Source organism: Tasmannia lanceolata, unplaced genomic scaffold (assembly GCF_043159265.1).
Source record: "Tasmannia lanceolata isolate RefF3 unplaced genomic scaffold, GAP_Taslan_0.1 ptg000008l, whole genome shotgun sequence".
Classification (NCBI taxonomy): Eukaryota; Viridiplantae; Streptophyta; class Magnoliopsida; order Canellales; family Winteraceae; genus Tasmannia; species Tasmannia lanceolata.
This window is the reverse complement of record NW_027518685.1, coordinates 9,651,916-9,667,357: the sequence shown is the minus strand read 5'-3', so window position 1 is coordinate 9,667,357 and position 15,442 is coordinate 9,651,916. Positions and strand designations below refer to the sequence as shown.

Here is a 15,442-nt window from a genome sequence, read left to right as displayed (position 1 = left end):
AAATACATTGGATGGGGGTGGCCCAGGAAAGAAGGTGGTGAAAATATCACTTCCCTTTACCTTTTTTAAGTTTTTTTACAATAGGGGTGGGTGGCCCGGAGAAGAGAAGGGGGCAAAAATATCACTTCCCTTTACCTTTTTTTAAAGTTTTTTTTTCCTTTCGTGAGAATATGTTGGAAGATCTATCAAAGGAACATTGAGGTGGCATCCATGATAAAAAAAAAAATACGGAAAAAAGAGAAGGAAAAAGAAAGAAAGAAAAAGTGGGTGATTGACAATGTGGATTAGCTTATCTTTTTAATTAAGTAATGGGATATTAGCAGCGCACCAATTTTTTTCCGCTGAAGCATGAATTTACATTTTGACTCGATATTCTAGTGTGGAGCCTTAATATTTACTCTTTTACTATTTAACCATTGCAAATAGAGTGATATTCCACCCTTTTGAGATGGACCCTAGCAAATCCCAAAATAAGAAAGGAAAAAAGGGCCGTTTGGATAGCTCATGCATTTGTATTTTGATTTGGAATTGAGTTTTGGATACAAACTACATCAATCATCTTCATGATCATGTTTCAAGAGAGAGAGAAAGAGAGGGAGGGAGGGAGTGCGACAGCAGCAACGGTGAAGGATGTTGCCACAAATATTGATTTTCAAATAATGTCTGTCTCGCAGAACATATTTGAAAATCAAAATTTTTTGCATTGTTGTAGCTGATTTGGAAATTTAAGGATCTGATCCAGTTGAAAATATCAACTAAATCAAAATCAAAATCTTGTGGGTATCTAAACGTGGCCTAGGGATTTGTTAGGGAATTTCCCGGAAAGGCATTTCGCAGAGAAATGAATAAGACAAAATCTGCTAGGGAATCTAGCAGAGATGTAATATCTCCCAATCTCCATAAGCAAGTGCATTTGTGAGGAAGCCCAATTACAGAGTAATAAAAAACGAGTCTGTACCTGTTTGTTTTGATAATGGCACCTCATGGAGTGACATTGGTAAAACGAGTGGTGTGCTCCTTTCCTGCTCAACACCTTTTACTTTCTTTTCTCCCCAACGACTTCTCATTTCTCCTTCCTTAAAACCCTAAAAACCGACAGAAAACATTTTCAGTTCGATAGCTCTTTTTACTGACCAAAAGGAAAATTGGCGGGAAAAAGCTTCCGTTCTACACCACCTTCTGGAATTCCTGATTCTTCTCTCTCTGTAAGTTCTCTTATTTTCTTTGAAGTTCTTTCGTCTTGATGTGTAAATTGAGGCTAAATTTCACTAGTTTTTATGCTTGTGTGTACTGTTCTTGGTAGAAAATTGACTATTTATGTGTTCACTTTCGTCTTTTCATTTTGGGTTTTTTTTTGGGGTGGAAATTCTTCAGAAATTTTGTTCGCAGATGAAATAGAGGAATGCAGGATTTGTTTTACTTCTTGTAAATTTTGGTCAATTTTTGCGATTTCAATATTGATTAAATTTTTGTTTTGGTAATTGCGCTATCGATTTTGTGGCGAACTGAAATAGAGTTAGCTCGATTTGCTGGGTCAAACAAAGTAAATCATCAGTAGTTTTATTCGTTTTTATTGTGTTACAATTGATTATTTCTGTTCGAGTTTGTTTTTCTATTGATTTGTATTCTGGGTTGAAATTCTTGAATTTTTATATGTTTTGATTGTTATTTCTCTTTTCCTTTTTATTTTGGTATTGCGTTATCGGTTTTGTGGCGAACTGAAATAAAATCCACTCGATTTGGTAAGATATTAGTAGTTTTATTCATTTTATGTTGGTACAATTGATGATTTATTTTCGCGTTTATTTTTTTTATTGATTTGTTTTTAGGTTGGAATTCTTGAATTTTTCCATGTTTTGATTGACCTTCCTCCTTTTCGTTGTTATTTTGCATCTGTTGGATTTTCATTTAGCTTTTAACTTTTATTGTTGTTATTGGGTTATAGATTTTACGTCGAATCAGTGGAAGCTTGATCCGATCCGTTTATAGTATTTGAGATCCGATTGGTGTGTTTTCAGTTGGTGGGATGATTCTAGTTTTTTGATTGTTTTTGGAGCTATTGGAAATAACAATGGAGATTTCTGAGGTTTCTGATGCCAAGGCTAGTTCAGTTGGCGATGGATCGATGCAATCAAGCAGTAGTTTTAAAGGGAGTGAGAATCTTGGCAATGACTCATCTCACTATGAGACTTTCCTCGTTGAAGAGATGGATTCGTACCTTGCTGATATCGACACCCGTCTGATTGTTTCGAGGATGGTAAACGACTCTGTCGTCAAGGGTATAGTGAATGCTGTCTCTGAAGAGGCTGCTGAGAAAATTTCTTCAAAAGAAACGGAGGTGGCATTGTTGAACGGAAAATTACGGTGTTATGAGTCTGATGAATTTAGAGACAAAGATTGTGGGTCATCATCGGCAACATCAATTGAACTTGAAAAAATGAATCTTGACGTGATACTAGATTCAGGCGGCCAATGGAATCATATTGAGGAGCATTTGACTAATCTAAAAATAGCGGCAGAAGGGCAATCTCGGAGGCTTAAGGAAGAAATTGAGGAAATAAGGGGCTTTAGTTCAGTTAGCAAAATGAATATGGGTGCTATTCAACAAGGAAAGATAGCAGAGAAATGTGTGGAGACTGAAGAAAGCATTGATACTTTGAAAGACATAATAAGATCGGTCAACAAAGAGATTGATAGTATCGTTTTATTTTCAAAGGCATCACTTTATGAATGGAAATGGGAGCAGGAGTTTCAAGAAGAAGTCAAGAATATTGTGTTTCAGAGTTACACTAGAAGCATCCAAAAGGAATTTGAAGCAAAGTTGCTGAAACAAGGAGTCCGTGCTCTTGGTAGCCAAAATAAGAAGGTTAGTGAACTTTCAAGTTTACGCCAAGAACTAGATGTGATTTCCAGGTCTTTATTCAGTCCTGAAATGGGAAAGTTGCAGTCCCATGGATCTCATGAACTTACCGATGAATGGACTAATGGTGAAAGGAAAGACCGAATTCACCGGAAGGTTCCAAGCACGGCCCTTCGGGACGAAAATAGTATTGCTGCGACTGCGAAATCTGATTTATCTGAAAACAAAACGGATCGGGTCACGGAGTCTCAACTGAAGCGCATGGCAAAGGATGAGTTAATTAGTTATTTTAAGAGTGAAATGACTAATTTGAAGAGAAACCACGAGTTGACCGTGCAAGAATTAACTGAAGATTATTTCAGCCTCAAGCGAGAATTCCTCAAAGAAAAGGGTTCTTCCCACTTGAGAAAAGATAGGGACCTTGATGCATTGAGGAAAAAAATCCCAGAGGTCATTATAAAATTGGATGATATCCTTGTAGAGAATGAGAAATTGCCTGCTATATGTGATGATTACGAGAATATCTGCAGTTTGAATGATAGAGTCGAAAATCTGCTTTCAGAAAATCAATGTCTAAGAGGCTTGCTCGCAGATAAAACAAAGGCTGTCAAGCATCTCTCTTCTCAGGTTTCAGATGCAGCCGATAAAATGTCGAACCATTCTTCTGTAGAGGTGAATCTATTAAAGCAGATAAAAAAGCTTAAGTGTGATATGGAAGATGCGAACATAAAAGTTTTCATTAGGGAAAAGATATATATATAAGTATACTGAAGGAGTCAATTGGCAAATTTGAATGCGACCTAGAAGATTTGGACATTGAAAAAATCATCATGAATGAGATGCGTGCAACTATTTTCAAAGAAGCTATTAAGGATTCCCAGGCTGCCATCAATCACATGGTAATGAAGTATCATGAGGAAAAGGAAAGGAGAATTTACCTTGAAACAACACTTTCTGAAAATGAGAAGACCTTGCTTTTAGAAATCGAGGAAAAAGAGCAGTTGAAAGAAGAAATAGTGTCACTATCAGAGACAATGAAGGAGAAGGTGACGTCGGCATCAGGAGCAGAGTCTAGATTGATAAAACAGAGGGAACATTTTGAACTTGGCTGGCAAGAACTTAATAGGCTTAAAGACAAGGCAAGCCAGCAAGAGAGATTGATTTCTGAAAATAACAAGGAGTCAGAATCGTTAAAGAGTAGATTGGACGAGGCTTTGGAACAAATTGGTCTATACACGGTAGAAATAAGCAAACTAGATCAGAAACTAAAAATATCATTGGATGTTTCAAAGGAAGCAGAGAGAGAAATAAGCACACTTCATGGCATTATCAAAGAGAAACAGGATACAATATCAACAGCTATAGCGAGTGATAAAAAGCAAAGGAAGAAGATGGCATCAATTATGGTTTCTCTTCAAGAATTATACAAAGCAATGGCAGATTTTGAATGCAGAGTAGCAGAAAATATTGTACAAAATAATTCCAGGTACCTGTGTCCGTAATTTTTACATGGTTCTTTTTTTCTTTATTCGGCTATAGTTTTGTGTTATGAATTCCAGACACAAATTATGGTCTCATACTTTATTTGTCATCAAGAAATGTCAAGCACACATGGGTCACCTAAACAGACCAAATTCTGTCAACAGGGAATTTTTTTACATGGTTTTCCTTGGAGACTCCTTGACAATTACCTTAGCATATTTATATCATTGGGCACTCAGTGTCTGTCCTTTTTTCAGGGCGGCATGTGTAACAAGATACTTGGCCATGAGTTAATGTTATAATTGTATCTAAAACAGCCTTTTCCAACTCATCCTACAGGCAGTATTAACTATTAAGTGTATTTTTATGTGTTTTGAGGGGTCAGTAAACTGTGATTAAGCCCATGGCATCAGCATTGTGGATCCCAGCGGTTTACTTAACACTGACGGACCATAACTACCAAATTTTATCAAATAAATGAAGGGTTCCATTGCAAAGCCAATGATGACTTGGAGAGATATAGAGTTCAATTCAGGGTGTGAAAAATCTGTGAATGGTTAATAAGATATTTGGCAAGGAAAGCTGTGGACTTGAACTACATATCTTTGGTAGCTTATAGTCTTATACAGACTATTCATTTTTTATTTTTTTTTCATTATTTCTTGAACCATGCCATTTGTTCTCGATTTTCAAGATCTAAAATTGGAGGGCTTTACTTACTGAACCTGCACCCTATGTTACCATACACTTGAAAACTCTTTCCATACCCATGCAAGGCTCCTTGGTATTGTAGAAGAGTCTAACTAAATATGCTACCAATGGTTTGAAGCTTTCGGAGTAACCGGTTGTTTCACATTTTACACTAAAGGGGTGTCCCGGGGAAGAGAAGGGGGCTACTCTTCCCAAAGACGAACGGAAGTTTACAACATTTGTTACAAGTGGAGAAAGAAAGAAACGAATTATGCGGGCCCACCACACACCCACTAGAGCCGAGTGAGGTTGCTTTCTAATGATATGTTGGGGGGATCCTAGGCATTTTCCACGATGGGAGCAATGGTATAGAATAAAGTGAGTTTGTCCCATTATCAGAACATGGTCGTGCCAACATGAGTAGCCTTAATAAAACTTGCCTTATTAATAAGAAAAAAAAAAAAGTGTTGCTAAAAGTCATCGAGAACACATTGATATAATGATCCTCAGGCCTTAATCCCTCAAGTCTCGTTTTAGGGTTCCATTAAGAAAAGCTAAACCGTTGATTTTTGTAGCCATCATTTATCTTAGACATGGATGTCCATTTGTGATGGGATTACGATCATGTGAGTCACCTCATGATGTTATACAATATCAACGGTCTTAATTTCAAATGCACTTCCAATTTGAGGGCCGGATGCCCGGGGATTTGAACTCGCGTTAATGGGAGCATATGAAGACCTGGCAAACGGGTGGGTCGAGCCGGGTCAACCCGAGGGTGATGCGGGTGCGGATCCACGGGTCGGGTGAGGAAATGACCCGCATTTTTGCGGGTCAAAATTTAGGTGACCCGCGCGGCCCGCGGGTGGGCCGGGTCAACCCGTGGGTCACCCGCAAATATGGGGATTGTAATAATTCTCCTGATTTGACCGCATCTGTTTTTTTCGTAATTGTCATAACTTTCTATATTCTATTGGTATTTTTTTTGTAATTTTACAACTCTATAACCATTTCTAGGTAATTTTTCATTTAAAACTTTATAACTTTAGCTATTTTACTTTTTTTGTGTAATAATTACTTTTTTTTGTTTGCTAGCAACATTTGCCATGTGCGCATCTTTGCACACGATGGCCACATGCCGAGAAGTTGCCATAGGAGAAGTTTGGTAGCAAATTCTTATAAAATAAAAGATAGAAGGAAATGTTATCAACACTACTGTTTTCTTATGAGTGCACTCTCACTTTATTAGAAGTATGGTATGGCCCACACCATAGGATGATCCAAACCATCCATTAGATGGGCCATAGCCTAAATAGGTTATGCTCCATAAATCATTTCCATAGGATGATCCTAACCCTCCAATCTGAATGTTAGAGGGTTGATCCTAACCCTCTATATAGATCGGAGGGTTAGAATCAACCAATGGAAATAATTTTGGGGCATAACCTATTTAGGCTATGACCCATCTAATGGACGGTTTGGATAATCCTATGGTGCGGGCCATACCGTACTTTTTATAAAGTCAGGAGTTCCCTCATAAAAAATAGTAGTGCTGATAACATTATCAAAAAAAAATTAAAAAATACCGTAAAAATGCGGGTGAACGCGGGTTTACCTGACCCGACCCATGTTTTTGCGGGTTGGGTCACCCGCGGGTTAGTTTTGACGGGTCACTAAAACTTAGACCTGTGTCCGCAAATTTGCGGGTGGTGGACCCGCGGGCACGGGTCGCTTTTGCCAGGTCTAAGCATATCCATGCAAGCTATATCAATATATCATCCATGAAGAAACTTCATCTTTAGGAAAAGACAAACAAAAGGGGTGGAAATGCTTAGAAAGGGGTGGAGATATCATCTATTGTTCCCAAAAAAAGTTTAGAGGCTGCTACGCATGAGCTGCACGTGTGACATTTAGAAAGGAGTGGAGATATCATCTATAGTTCCCAAAAAAAAGTTTAGAGGCTGCTACGCATGAGCTGCACGTGTGACATGGCCTCCCGCCTCACTTCATCTCTTCGCGGTTTCCCCGTTGAAGTTAATGGAAACGGCTTCGTCCATAAAATAAATATTTTTGGTATTTTGAACCTGAAAAACGAAAAAAAATAAAATAAAATATTCGTGTAAAAATAATCAAATACTTAAAAACCTTAAGCATGGTGCCTGTTGCACCTAACTAGGGAGGAGTGCAAATATCAATACAAGGGTTACAAATATTAAGCATTAATTTATTTTTCAAGTGGAATTATTCAATGCTCACAACAATAAAAAAAGGAAGTATCTTTGGAGCATGGTCCATTCACAGTGGGGTCCACTATAAAATCATTTAAAATTAAGGAAGATAATTACCCAGTTAAATTTCTTTCTTTGCAATAGCTGTGAAGGATCTTCTCGGATAAAATCTGGTCTTTTCCTTCATGTGATTGATCCAGATCGAACCATTGCCAATTTTCTCTTAATTGAACACAAGCCACGACCATCTCCGATAATCGAGCATTTGGAATTCCGGCGACAACAACGCCGGAAACACCAGGGTGTTGTGAAATTACAGCCTCCACCTGACCCATCAAATCCCAACTTGTAAGAATCCTACTAATAAATGTCATGTGCCACATTTGACTTGTGCGTGTAATCCGGACTGTTAATTCAGTGGACTAATATTATTTCTTTTTCTGAAGATGAATGTATTTTTCCAAAAATGAAGTCATTTTCTCAAGAAAATACAAACTGTGGGGTGTTATGTAGCAACCAATTACTCTAAAAGTATGGGTGCAACTAAATCACGGGTTGGGTTGTGTTTGAGTCGGGTTCTGGTTGACCTGACCCGCATCAAAACCCAACATTCTTTCTATTTTTTTACAAATTTTCTCTTCTGTTTTTTTTTAGAACAAAAAAACCTTAAGGGGAAAGATAACACCATAATAAGGTCAACCCGGCCTAAATTGGGAAATCGAGTCGGGTTCGAGTTGAGGTATTAATTTTATGGGTTGGGTCAGTTTAGCCTTCATAGGGTTGAGAGTCGGGCCGGATCGAGTTAGCCTTCATTGGGTTGAGAGATGGTCGGGTTCGGGTTGACAGTTTAGAGTTTTGGGTTGGGTTTGGGTTGGCTTCAACCGACCTGAGTTGCACCCCAAATAGAGTTGGTCTTATTTAAATTTATACTTCCCTCAGGTGTGGCCATACACGTAGCAGATGTCGCCCCTCTTTTGGGTTGGCCATATGCATGAATTTTTAATATAATGGAATTGTTGGGTATCGAAAACAGGACATGCTGTGAAGCAATGGCTCTGATGCCATGTGAAAACAATCTACTACTCCAAAAGCTTAAAGCTATCAGTGTTGGTGTTATTTAATCATGTATACTTCCAACAGGTGAAAAATGTTGGAAAGAGGTGTGGAAATATCATTTCTCATTTTGAAAATTTCAAACTTTTACCTCTTGAGGGTAGATGTTCTCTCCTCCGCTCTTTATTCGATCCTTTTTGCGTCCAATTAGCCATAAATCCCCATACTCATCAATCCACCCTATGTCACCTGTGTCAAGCCATCCAATCTCGCCGGAATCTGACAGCATTGCCGGAATCCGATCCCAATATCTGACCATTACATGGGGGCCCCTAGTTAAAATCCTCCCGGCGGTCGGAGTATCATTGGGGTTCCCACCAGTTATCTGTATTTCAACGTGTGGGGCCGGTTTTCCCACGCGGACACCCCCTAGCTGATTAATTGATTTAGAATCGACGGTGGTGTTTTTCCAGTAGAAGTTGCCGGAGTTCTGACGAGATGGGTCGGTAAGGGTCACGAATGTTAATGAAGAGCATGCCTCTGTCATTCCTTTTGATACCATTGGAAAAAATGGAAGAAAAATAGAGGTAAGCACAAAGTGACATGATTGAAATATTTTCACTTTTTTTGGGGGCTGTTGGCAAAAAAAAAAAAGTCTTCATTTCCAAGAAAAGACAAACAACAAGGACATGTTTGGCTATCATGAATTATTTTTCATTATAAATCGGTGTCTCCAAGCGGAGATGAGGGTTAAGTGGGACAAATATAGGAGACAAAATACTGAAAACTAGTGTCTCCAAGTAGTTGAAGTGGCTAAAAATCTGGAAACAAAAAATTCTACTCGAAATCCGATCGACTGTTTCCTGATTTTTTGCCACTCCTCATCACCGGGGGGACACTAGTTTTCGTTATTGTGTTTCTGGATTTGTAGCCACTTCACCATCATCTCTGCCTCATGAAAAACAATTCATGGTAGCCAAACGTGCCCTAAGGGGTTTGAAATGACAAACAAAAGAGGATGGAAATGCTGGAAATGGGGCTGTAAGTATAAGTTTCTAGTTAAAATTTTATTAAGGCCATAGTTGGCAACCATAAAAACAGGGAGATTTATAGTCCGGGCATTTTAAAGAGCTCATGAGATACTTTAAGGTGCTGTTTGGATTGCAAGGAAAATATATCTCATGGAAAAAAATTTCAAGAGGAAAATTAATTATAATATGATTATAATTAATTAATTTAGAGCAATATAAAGAAGACATGAAGAGAAGAAAATGATAGAAAACAAACCATAAGCTGAAAGAAGCCTAGCATTAGGGAAAATACGGGTTGCACCCTTAAGAAGGTCATTTGAGAGCCCACCACCTCCATTTAGAACCTTCGTCACGCTCTCTCCCCCTCTCCATGTCCCTTGTTTCCTGCTTAACAATTTTCCAACATCAATGATAAAAGGAAAAAATGCAGAAAACCATGTAAGCATGAATTGTAGCTCGATTTTTTTTTTTTTTAATATCGACCATATGTAAGCTGGCCAGATTGATTTTTGTACATGTGGGGCCTGATCTTTCTTATGTCATGTGGGTGCATGGGCCCATTTTGTTGTATCTCAGTGTTTAAGACACGAAATTAAATGACTGGTTACCTGAGAAAGGAAATCATGTCTGCCATCATGGTAGGGACGGTGATTAGAGAAGTTACCCGGTGTTGCTTTATAGCTTCGAAAACGGATTTTGGCTCAAACTTAGGAATTAGAACATGGCAAGCTCCTACCATTAGCATAGCTATGCCAGAAGAAATTCCACCAATGTGGCACAAAGGAGCTGTGTGGAGATATACCTGAAAAAACCGACAATTTTTTTTATAGTTACATAGTTGGAAAAAAAAAATTTGTAGATTTTTCCACAAATTAACATTGTAACTAGTTCTTAATTGTTCACACTTTAAAAAAAAGATTATTACAACACTGTGTGAAGGAATATGATGTAAGCATAATTTCGTAAGGGAAAATGTCATAAAAATTTGGGAAATATTTTGTACGTAAGAGCTCAGAAAAATATGCATGAACGATTGAGTAAGAAAACAACAAAAAGATTGGAATTGTTCATGTGATTTCAATTTTCACTATGTTGCATTGGGGTGAAAATAAGCATCTAATCAGAAGCCGACACGTGCTGCACGGACTCAAACGCACCAATGTTAAATGGGTAATTTCGCAGCTCATACAAGAGCCCTACAAACACTAAACCTTAAGGCTACGGCAACAGAAAGCCGCCACCAGAGATTAACTTGGAAATCCTGCTTTCCAGGAAAGTCAATCAATTAGGAAAGAGCCCCAAGGAGGAAACTTTCATCATATTCGAGAACTCTGAGGAGCTAAAGCTCTAAGTTACGAATGCTGAAACTATTCATAATGTTCACCACGTATTTGTTGCCGGTGCTAACTTAAGTATCAGAGAGCCTCCCCGGAGTCCAAACTCTGAGTGGTTTTCTAAAGGTTTTTTCGTGCGCGCAGGTTGCTGATCTTCCCCTCTATAGCTGTCTCAGCCTCAATCCAGATTTCAGCGGCAACACACTACAATGCCCTTTTCAACAAATTTTAATTTCTCACGATATTTACAAATAATATATTGGAAATTGTTGAATTATTCGTAAAATTTGCATTTAATTTGATAAAATGTGAGAAGTTAGAATTGATGGGGATTTAAGGTTTAAAATGTGGGATAAAAAATTCAAAAATTTTTGAATGATTTTTCAGTTATTCGGAGAATTTTGTAACTAAGCTTATGATTATGTGATTTATTTGCCCTGATTCGAATTGTGCTTGTGCTCTTCAAAAGTGATAGGATCCGACGTCCTGGATCTTTGCGTGGTAGATTAAAATTCCATGCTCGGCAAAAATAAAATAAATAACTTTTTTTAGATAAAAGGATATTTTCATTTCACTTTATTAGTTTATAGGAAAGCGTACATCATCCTCACCATAACCGACTACGGCAATTTTTGCAAGGGACTGAACAATTAGAGCTGTGTGGCTAATGGCTACTCCCTTTGGCCTTCCAGTGGTTCCTAGATGCAGGAAACATTTCAAGTCATATTAGCTAAGCACAAGTTATGTGTTACATTGTAGTGATTAGTGAATATGAAAAACTTTTTGAAAAATGTAACACTTTTGTTTGGTTTTTTTGAATTTTTCATCCCCATGAAAAATTCATCTAAAGTCATACTAACATCCATGTTATATAGCATGTTTAGTCTCAAATTCTGATAATTTTTGGGCACAACTATGATTCCTTACTAAGAAATGATATTTCTGTAGGGGAAAGCAACTATCAGTGGGGTGCAATTACCAAAACAAGGGGGATTTAAATGGTCTAAAAAGGATTGAATATTACCAGATGTGAAGCATATGAGTGCAATTTCTTCCGGTGCTTGAAGGAAATCGAATGTTAGAGGCCCCTCTGATGGCTTTCTAATGCTCTCTGAAGTAGTCACCACTGGTAAAAAGAACGTCCAAATAGAAAAAAAAGTTATAAAATCAACAACAAAATAAATAAAAGGCCAGCCATCAGAATTTAGAAAAAGAGAAATGATTGAATGGGTCCCACCATTATCAATCCTGGACCATCGACTGAGTTGGGCCCACCTTAGATTTAGATTAAACACCGCCTTTCATCAGGTGATACAAGATTTCAATCAAGCCCTTCCCTAGAGACAGAAAAAGAAAGAAAGGTGGGTCCCACCTTTGATATATCTTAACTGTCCACTTGATAGATTTTTCTATGGATCCCCCAGCTATGATCCAGAGAAGCACGCCAAAGAACAGAATTTTGGATGTTAGGATTGCATGATTTGCAAAATTTTGGGCCAGATGAGATCCAAAGCAAGGACAATCAAGTGGACGGTTCAGATTGATCAAATGTGGGACCCCCTTTGCCATAATGAATGTGCCTCATTGTATCACAACCAGACCTTGCCTCACTGTAACATTCCTCAAGGGGCAACAGTTCAAATTCAACCACAAAAAAAAAAGAAAAAAATAGATAAGTTGATGATTATGGTCAATCCAAGGTGGGACCCACGGGAGTGAATGGTCCAGATCGATGATGGCCCATATCCAGTGAATAGTGGGATGGGCGTCGCACTATATTATAATGTGTACATTTTGCATGAACTCTTACAAAATTTGGTGGTGCCGAGGCCTAAAGAAGGATCTCCGAGGAAAACGCAAGTCTTGAGTGTGGCGGAAAGCTTGTGATGTTGCAACTTCAAAGACCACAGCTTAAAACTCTCATCATCCACCACCAGCATTACTGGCCCCACAAGCTCCATTGCAGATCTCGCTTCTTCAAAGCTCTACACGTCGGAAAACAAGCTATTTGTAACACTTATAGTGGGTCCCATCTTGCTTCCAGCAATAGCAGCATGCTTGTTTTGTTACACCATCATATTGGCAAATGGGACCACTATAATGGTGAACTAAATCCAATAATTGAATGGATTGGGCAATCCTAGCCATCAAAACAATGGGTCCCACCGTCCATCGTTTTATTTTCATTGAGGGTCATGTCCATGGTGGAGCCCACTGAATTTTTTTCATAGGGAAATTGGTGGCAAGGATTGGGAAATCCCAAAAAAAGCTGGCTTTCCCCTAGTACTTACGTTAACAGGTGATCATCTAAAACATTCAAAGGAATGACCCTGAAGTACATATGCCATGACTTAAAAATCCTTTTTCATAGGATGATCCTAACCCTCCGATCTATGGAGTTTCAAAATGGACGGCATCGGTATTAGAAATCTCGAAATTGGCGGGCTAGGATCATCCTATGGAGATGATTTTTAAGGCGTGAGCTGGGGCCCAACTTTTGATGGTTTAGATCACCCATTATTTTGGGTCCACTAATTGTTTTGCATTCTTATATAATGGATGCTCAGCTGCCAAAAGTACAAGTGGGGACCATGCATCAATGTACAGATACAAGTGGTCCCCACTTGTTCATTTATCCAAACTATTTATTTCTACACTTTGGATGGACCATGCATGTAGGGCTGCAACTCGGGTCGGGCGGGTTGGGTTTTGGAGAACCCAACCCTACCTGAGAAATATCTCGGGTCGGGTTGGGTTTTTTTATGTTGACGCAATTTTTTAAGGAAAATTCTTGTTTGGCAAGGCAACTCAACTCATAGAAGCAAAAATTACACTCACATTACACTGGAATCAAACAATATTGTAATTACAATCAAACAATGCTGAATCAAACACTTGAATCAACTCAACTCATAGAAGTAGAAATTACACTCACATATAATAACAGTGGATGCGTGGGTTTTCACTTTTAACTTTTAACTAACAATAGAAAAAAATGTACATACTATAACTTATGTAACTCGGGTCGGGTCGGGCCCCTTCAAACCCGGCTCGACCCGAAACCCATGAAACCTGAACCCAACCCAGGCTATCTTCGGGTCGGGTCGATGCGGGTCGGGTAAAACCCGGTCGAGTTGCAGCCCTACATGCATGAAAATTCACTAACATTGGACGGTGAAAAAAATAAAGAACAGGGGAAAAAAATCAATTTACCCAGCGATAATTGAGGGGAGCTGCGATTGCTCCAACATATGTGATTGCCAATAGCCATTCCAAATACCACTCGCTGAAAGAAATAAAAATTTACAAAAAGGTTAATTAGGACTATATAACGTTAAGGCTCTGTTTGTTTAAGGATATGACAACCGATCGTGAGTGCCAAGCCGATTATTGGACTCAAAATTAGTAAATTACATTTAAATTTGAGTCCAATAATGGGTTTGGCAGTCATAATCGGGTGTCATAATCCTAAATGAACAGCGGCCTTAATATCCACGTAAGAATGAAGGGAAACACCTTTGCATTGTGATTTTCACAAACATCCAACTAAGGCCCTGTTCGTTTTAGATTACTACAACCGATTGATTGTCCAAAACCGATTATTGGACTCAAAATTGCATTTGATTTTGAATCCAATAATAGGTTTTGGCCAGACAATCGGTTGTCATAATCTAAAACAAAAAGGGCCACATGGTATGAGTGGCGGTAGTCAACCAATTCCCGTGTGTTATATAAATCACATTCTCATTAAAATAGTTTTCTGATGTCTTACGACGTCACCAAATGCACCTCAATGCCAGCATATAAAGACGATTTTACCCCTAAAACTGAAGAAAAATTTCAGGAAATACTAAACGATGACTGATGATTTTAACGTCTGCCTAGTGGCGCAGGATAGAAAACAGACCTGTTCAAGGCAGCGATGGCCACCACGTGTCCCCTCTCAACGCCGAGATCCAACAGCCCTCGAGCGAGGCTCAGTACTCCGTTGACAAATTGGTCGCCGGACTTCCGCCGGTTCCCACATATTGTGAACGGAAAACGTCGCCGGAGTTTCAAAATCCGGCTCAGGCACTGGCATATGTGGCCTTGGGCCAAGGCCATGAAAAGGGCACTAAAACAATAGCTTTTTCTTAAGAAGGAGCCATGAAAAGAGCACTAAAACAATAGCTTTTTGGCAAAAAGGACGACCACTGATTTTTCTCACTTTCATGGATTTTGTTGGGAAATGATAGGGTAAGAGATCAGACGTTATCTGTTCAGACTGGTTTTCAGCCTCGCATTTTACAATCGGATTATATAAAAGCTTCCATGTGGAATTTTCAAGAGAGGATTATTTTGACTGTTAATTAAGAAATGAAAGTCAACTCGAGAAGTTGAACTATCAGGTGGCTAGGATTGTTGGATAGCTGGGGCCCTCTAGCTAGGATCACTGAAAAACAGGGCCCACTTCCAATTGCTTAAACTTGAAGAATTACATCGTGTCCGGCCGTATTTTTCTTACACTCAAAATCCATATTGTAAACTGTTAAATGAACGGCTCAGGAGATCCAAAAATAAGATGACCGAAAATTCTATTAATAGTAAGGTCAGAGGACAACGTCGTCCCCTTGCCTTCCCCCTCACCTCATCTGAGAATTTTATTTGTGTAACATGTAAGTACTACCTTGTGGGAAACTCTGATGGGCAGCCCAATTTGAAATAGATCAATCCGATTCTGATCGACCGATAAGAGATTTGAATAGATCATGAATTAGACATAGG

At 38.7% G+C, this 15,442-nt stretch overlaps 2 protein-coding genes across 2 annotated transcripts; one reads left to right on the top strand and one right to left on the bottom strand.

Moving 5' to 3' along the window:
- Positions 1-945: 945 nt before the first annotated feature.
- Positions 946-4,598, top strand: LOC143884281 (WPP domain-associated protein-like). Its single transcript, XM_077387755.1, has 2 exons — positions 946-1,205; positions 1,946-4,598. The coding sequence occupies exon 2, from the start codon at positions 2,072-2,074 to the stop codon at positions 3,620-3,622; it is 1,551 nt and encodes a 516-aa protein (XP_077243870.1). The 5' UTR covers positions 946-1,205; positions 1,946-2,071; the 3' UTR covers positions 3,623-4,598.
- Positions 4,599-6,810: 2,212 nt separating this feature from the next.
- Positions 6,811-14,968, bottom strand: AAE14 (acyl-activating enzyme 14). Its single transcript, XM_077387754.1, has 10 exons — positions 14,586-14,968; positions 13,892-13,964; positions 12,489-12,663; positions 11,703-11,804; positions 11,279-11,376; positions 9,953-10,146; positions 9,601-9,728; positions 8,465-8,862; positions 7,378-7,586; positions 6,811-7,116 (listed from the first exon to the last, which is right to left on the bottom strand). Exons 1-10 carry the CDS (start codon positions 14,780-14,782, stop codon positions 6,987-6,989), a joined length of 1,704 nt encoding a protein of 567 aa, XP_077243869.1. The 5' UTR covers positions 14,783-14,968; the 3' UTR covers positions 6,811-6,986.
- Positions 14,969-15,442: the final 474 nt, after the last annotated feature.

Coding starts and splice junctions, on each gene's coding strand:
- AAE14 (XM_077387754.1), bottom strand. CDS start 14,782: ATGGCCTTGGCCCAAGGCCACATATGCCAGTGCCTGAGCCGGATTTTG. Junction 10,147..11,278: donor TCGGTTATGGTGAGGATGAT/GTACGCTTTCCT, acceptor CGGTTTTTTCAG/GTATATCTCCACACAGCTCC. Junction 7,587..8,464: donor AGAACATCTACCCTCAAGAG/GTAAAAGTTTGA, acceptor TTGATGGGTCAG/GTGGAGGCTGTAATTTCACA.
- LOC143884281 (XM_077387755.1), top strand. CDS start 2,072: ATGGAGATTTCTGAGGTTTCTGATGCCAAGGCTAGTTCAGTTGGCGAT.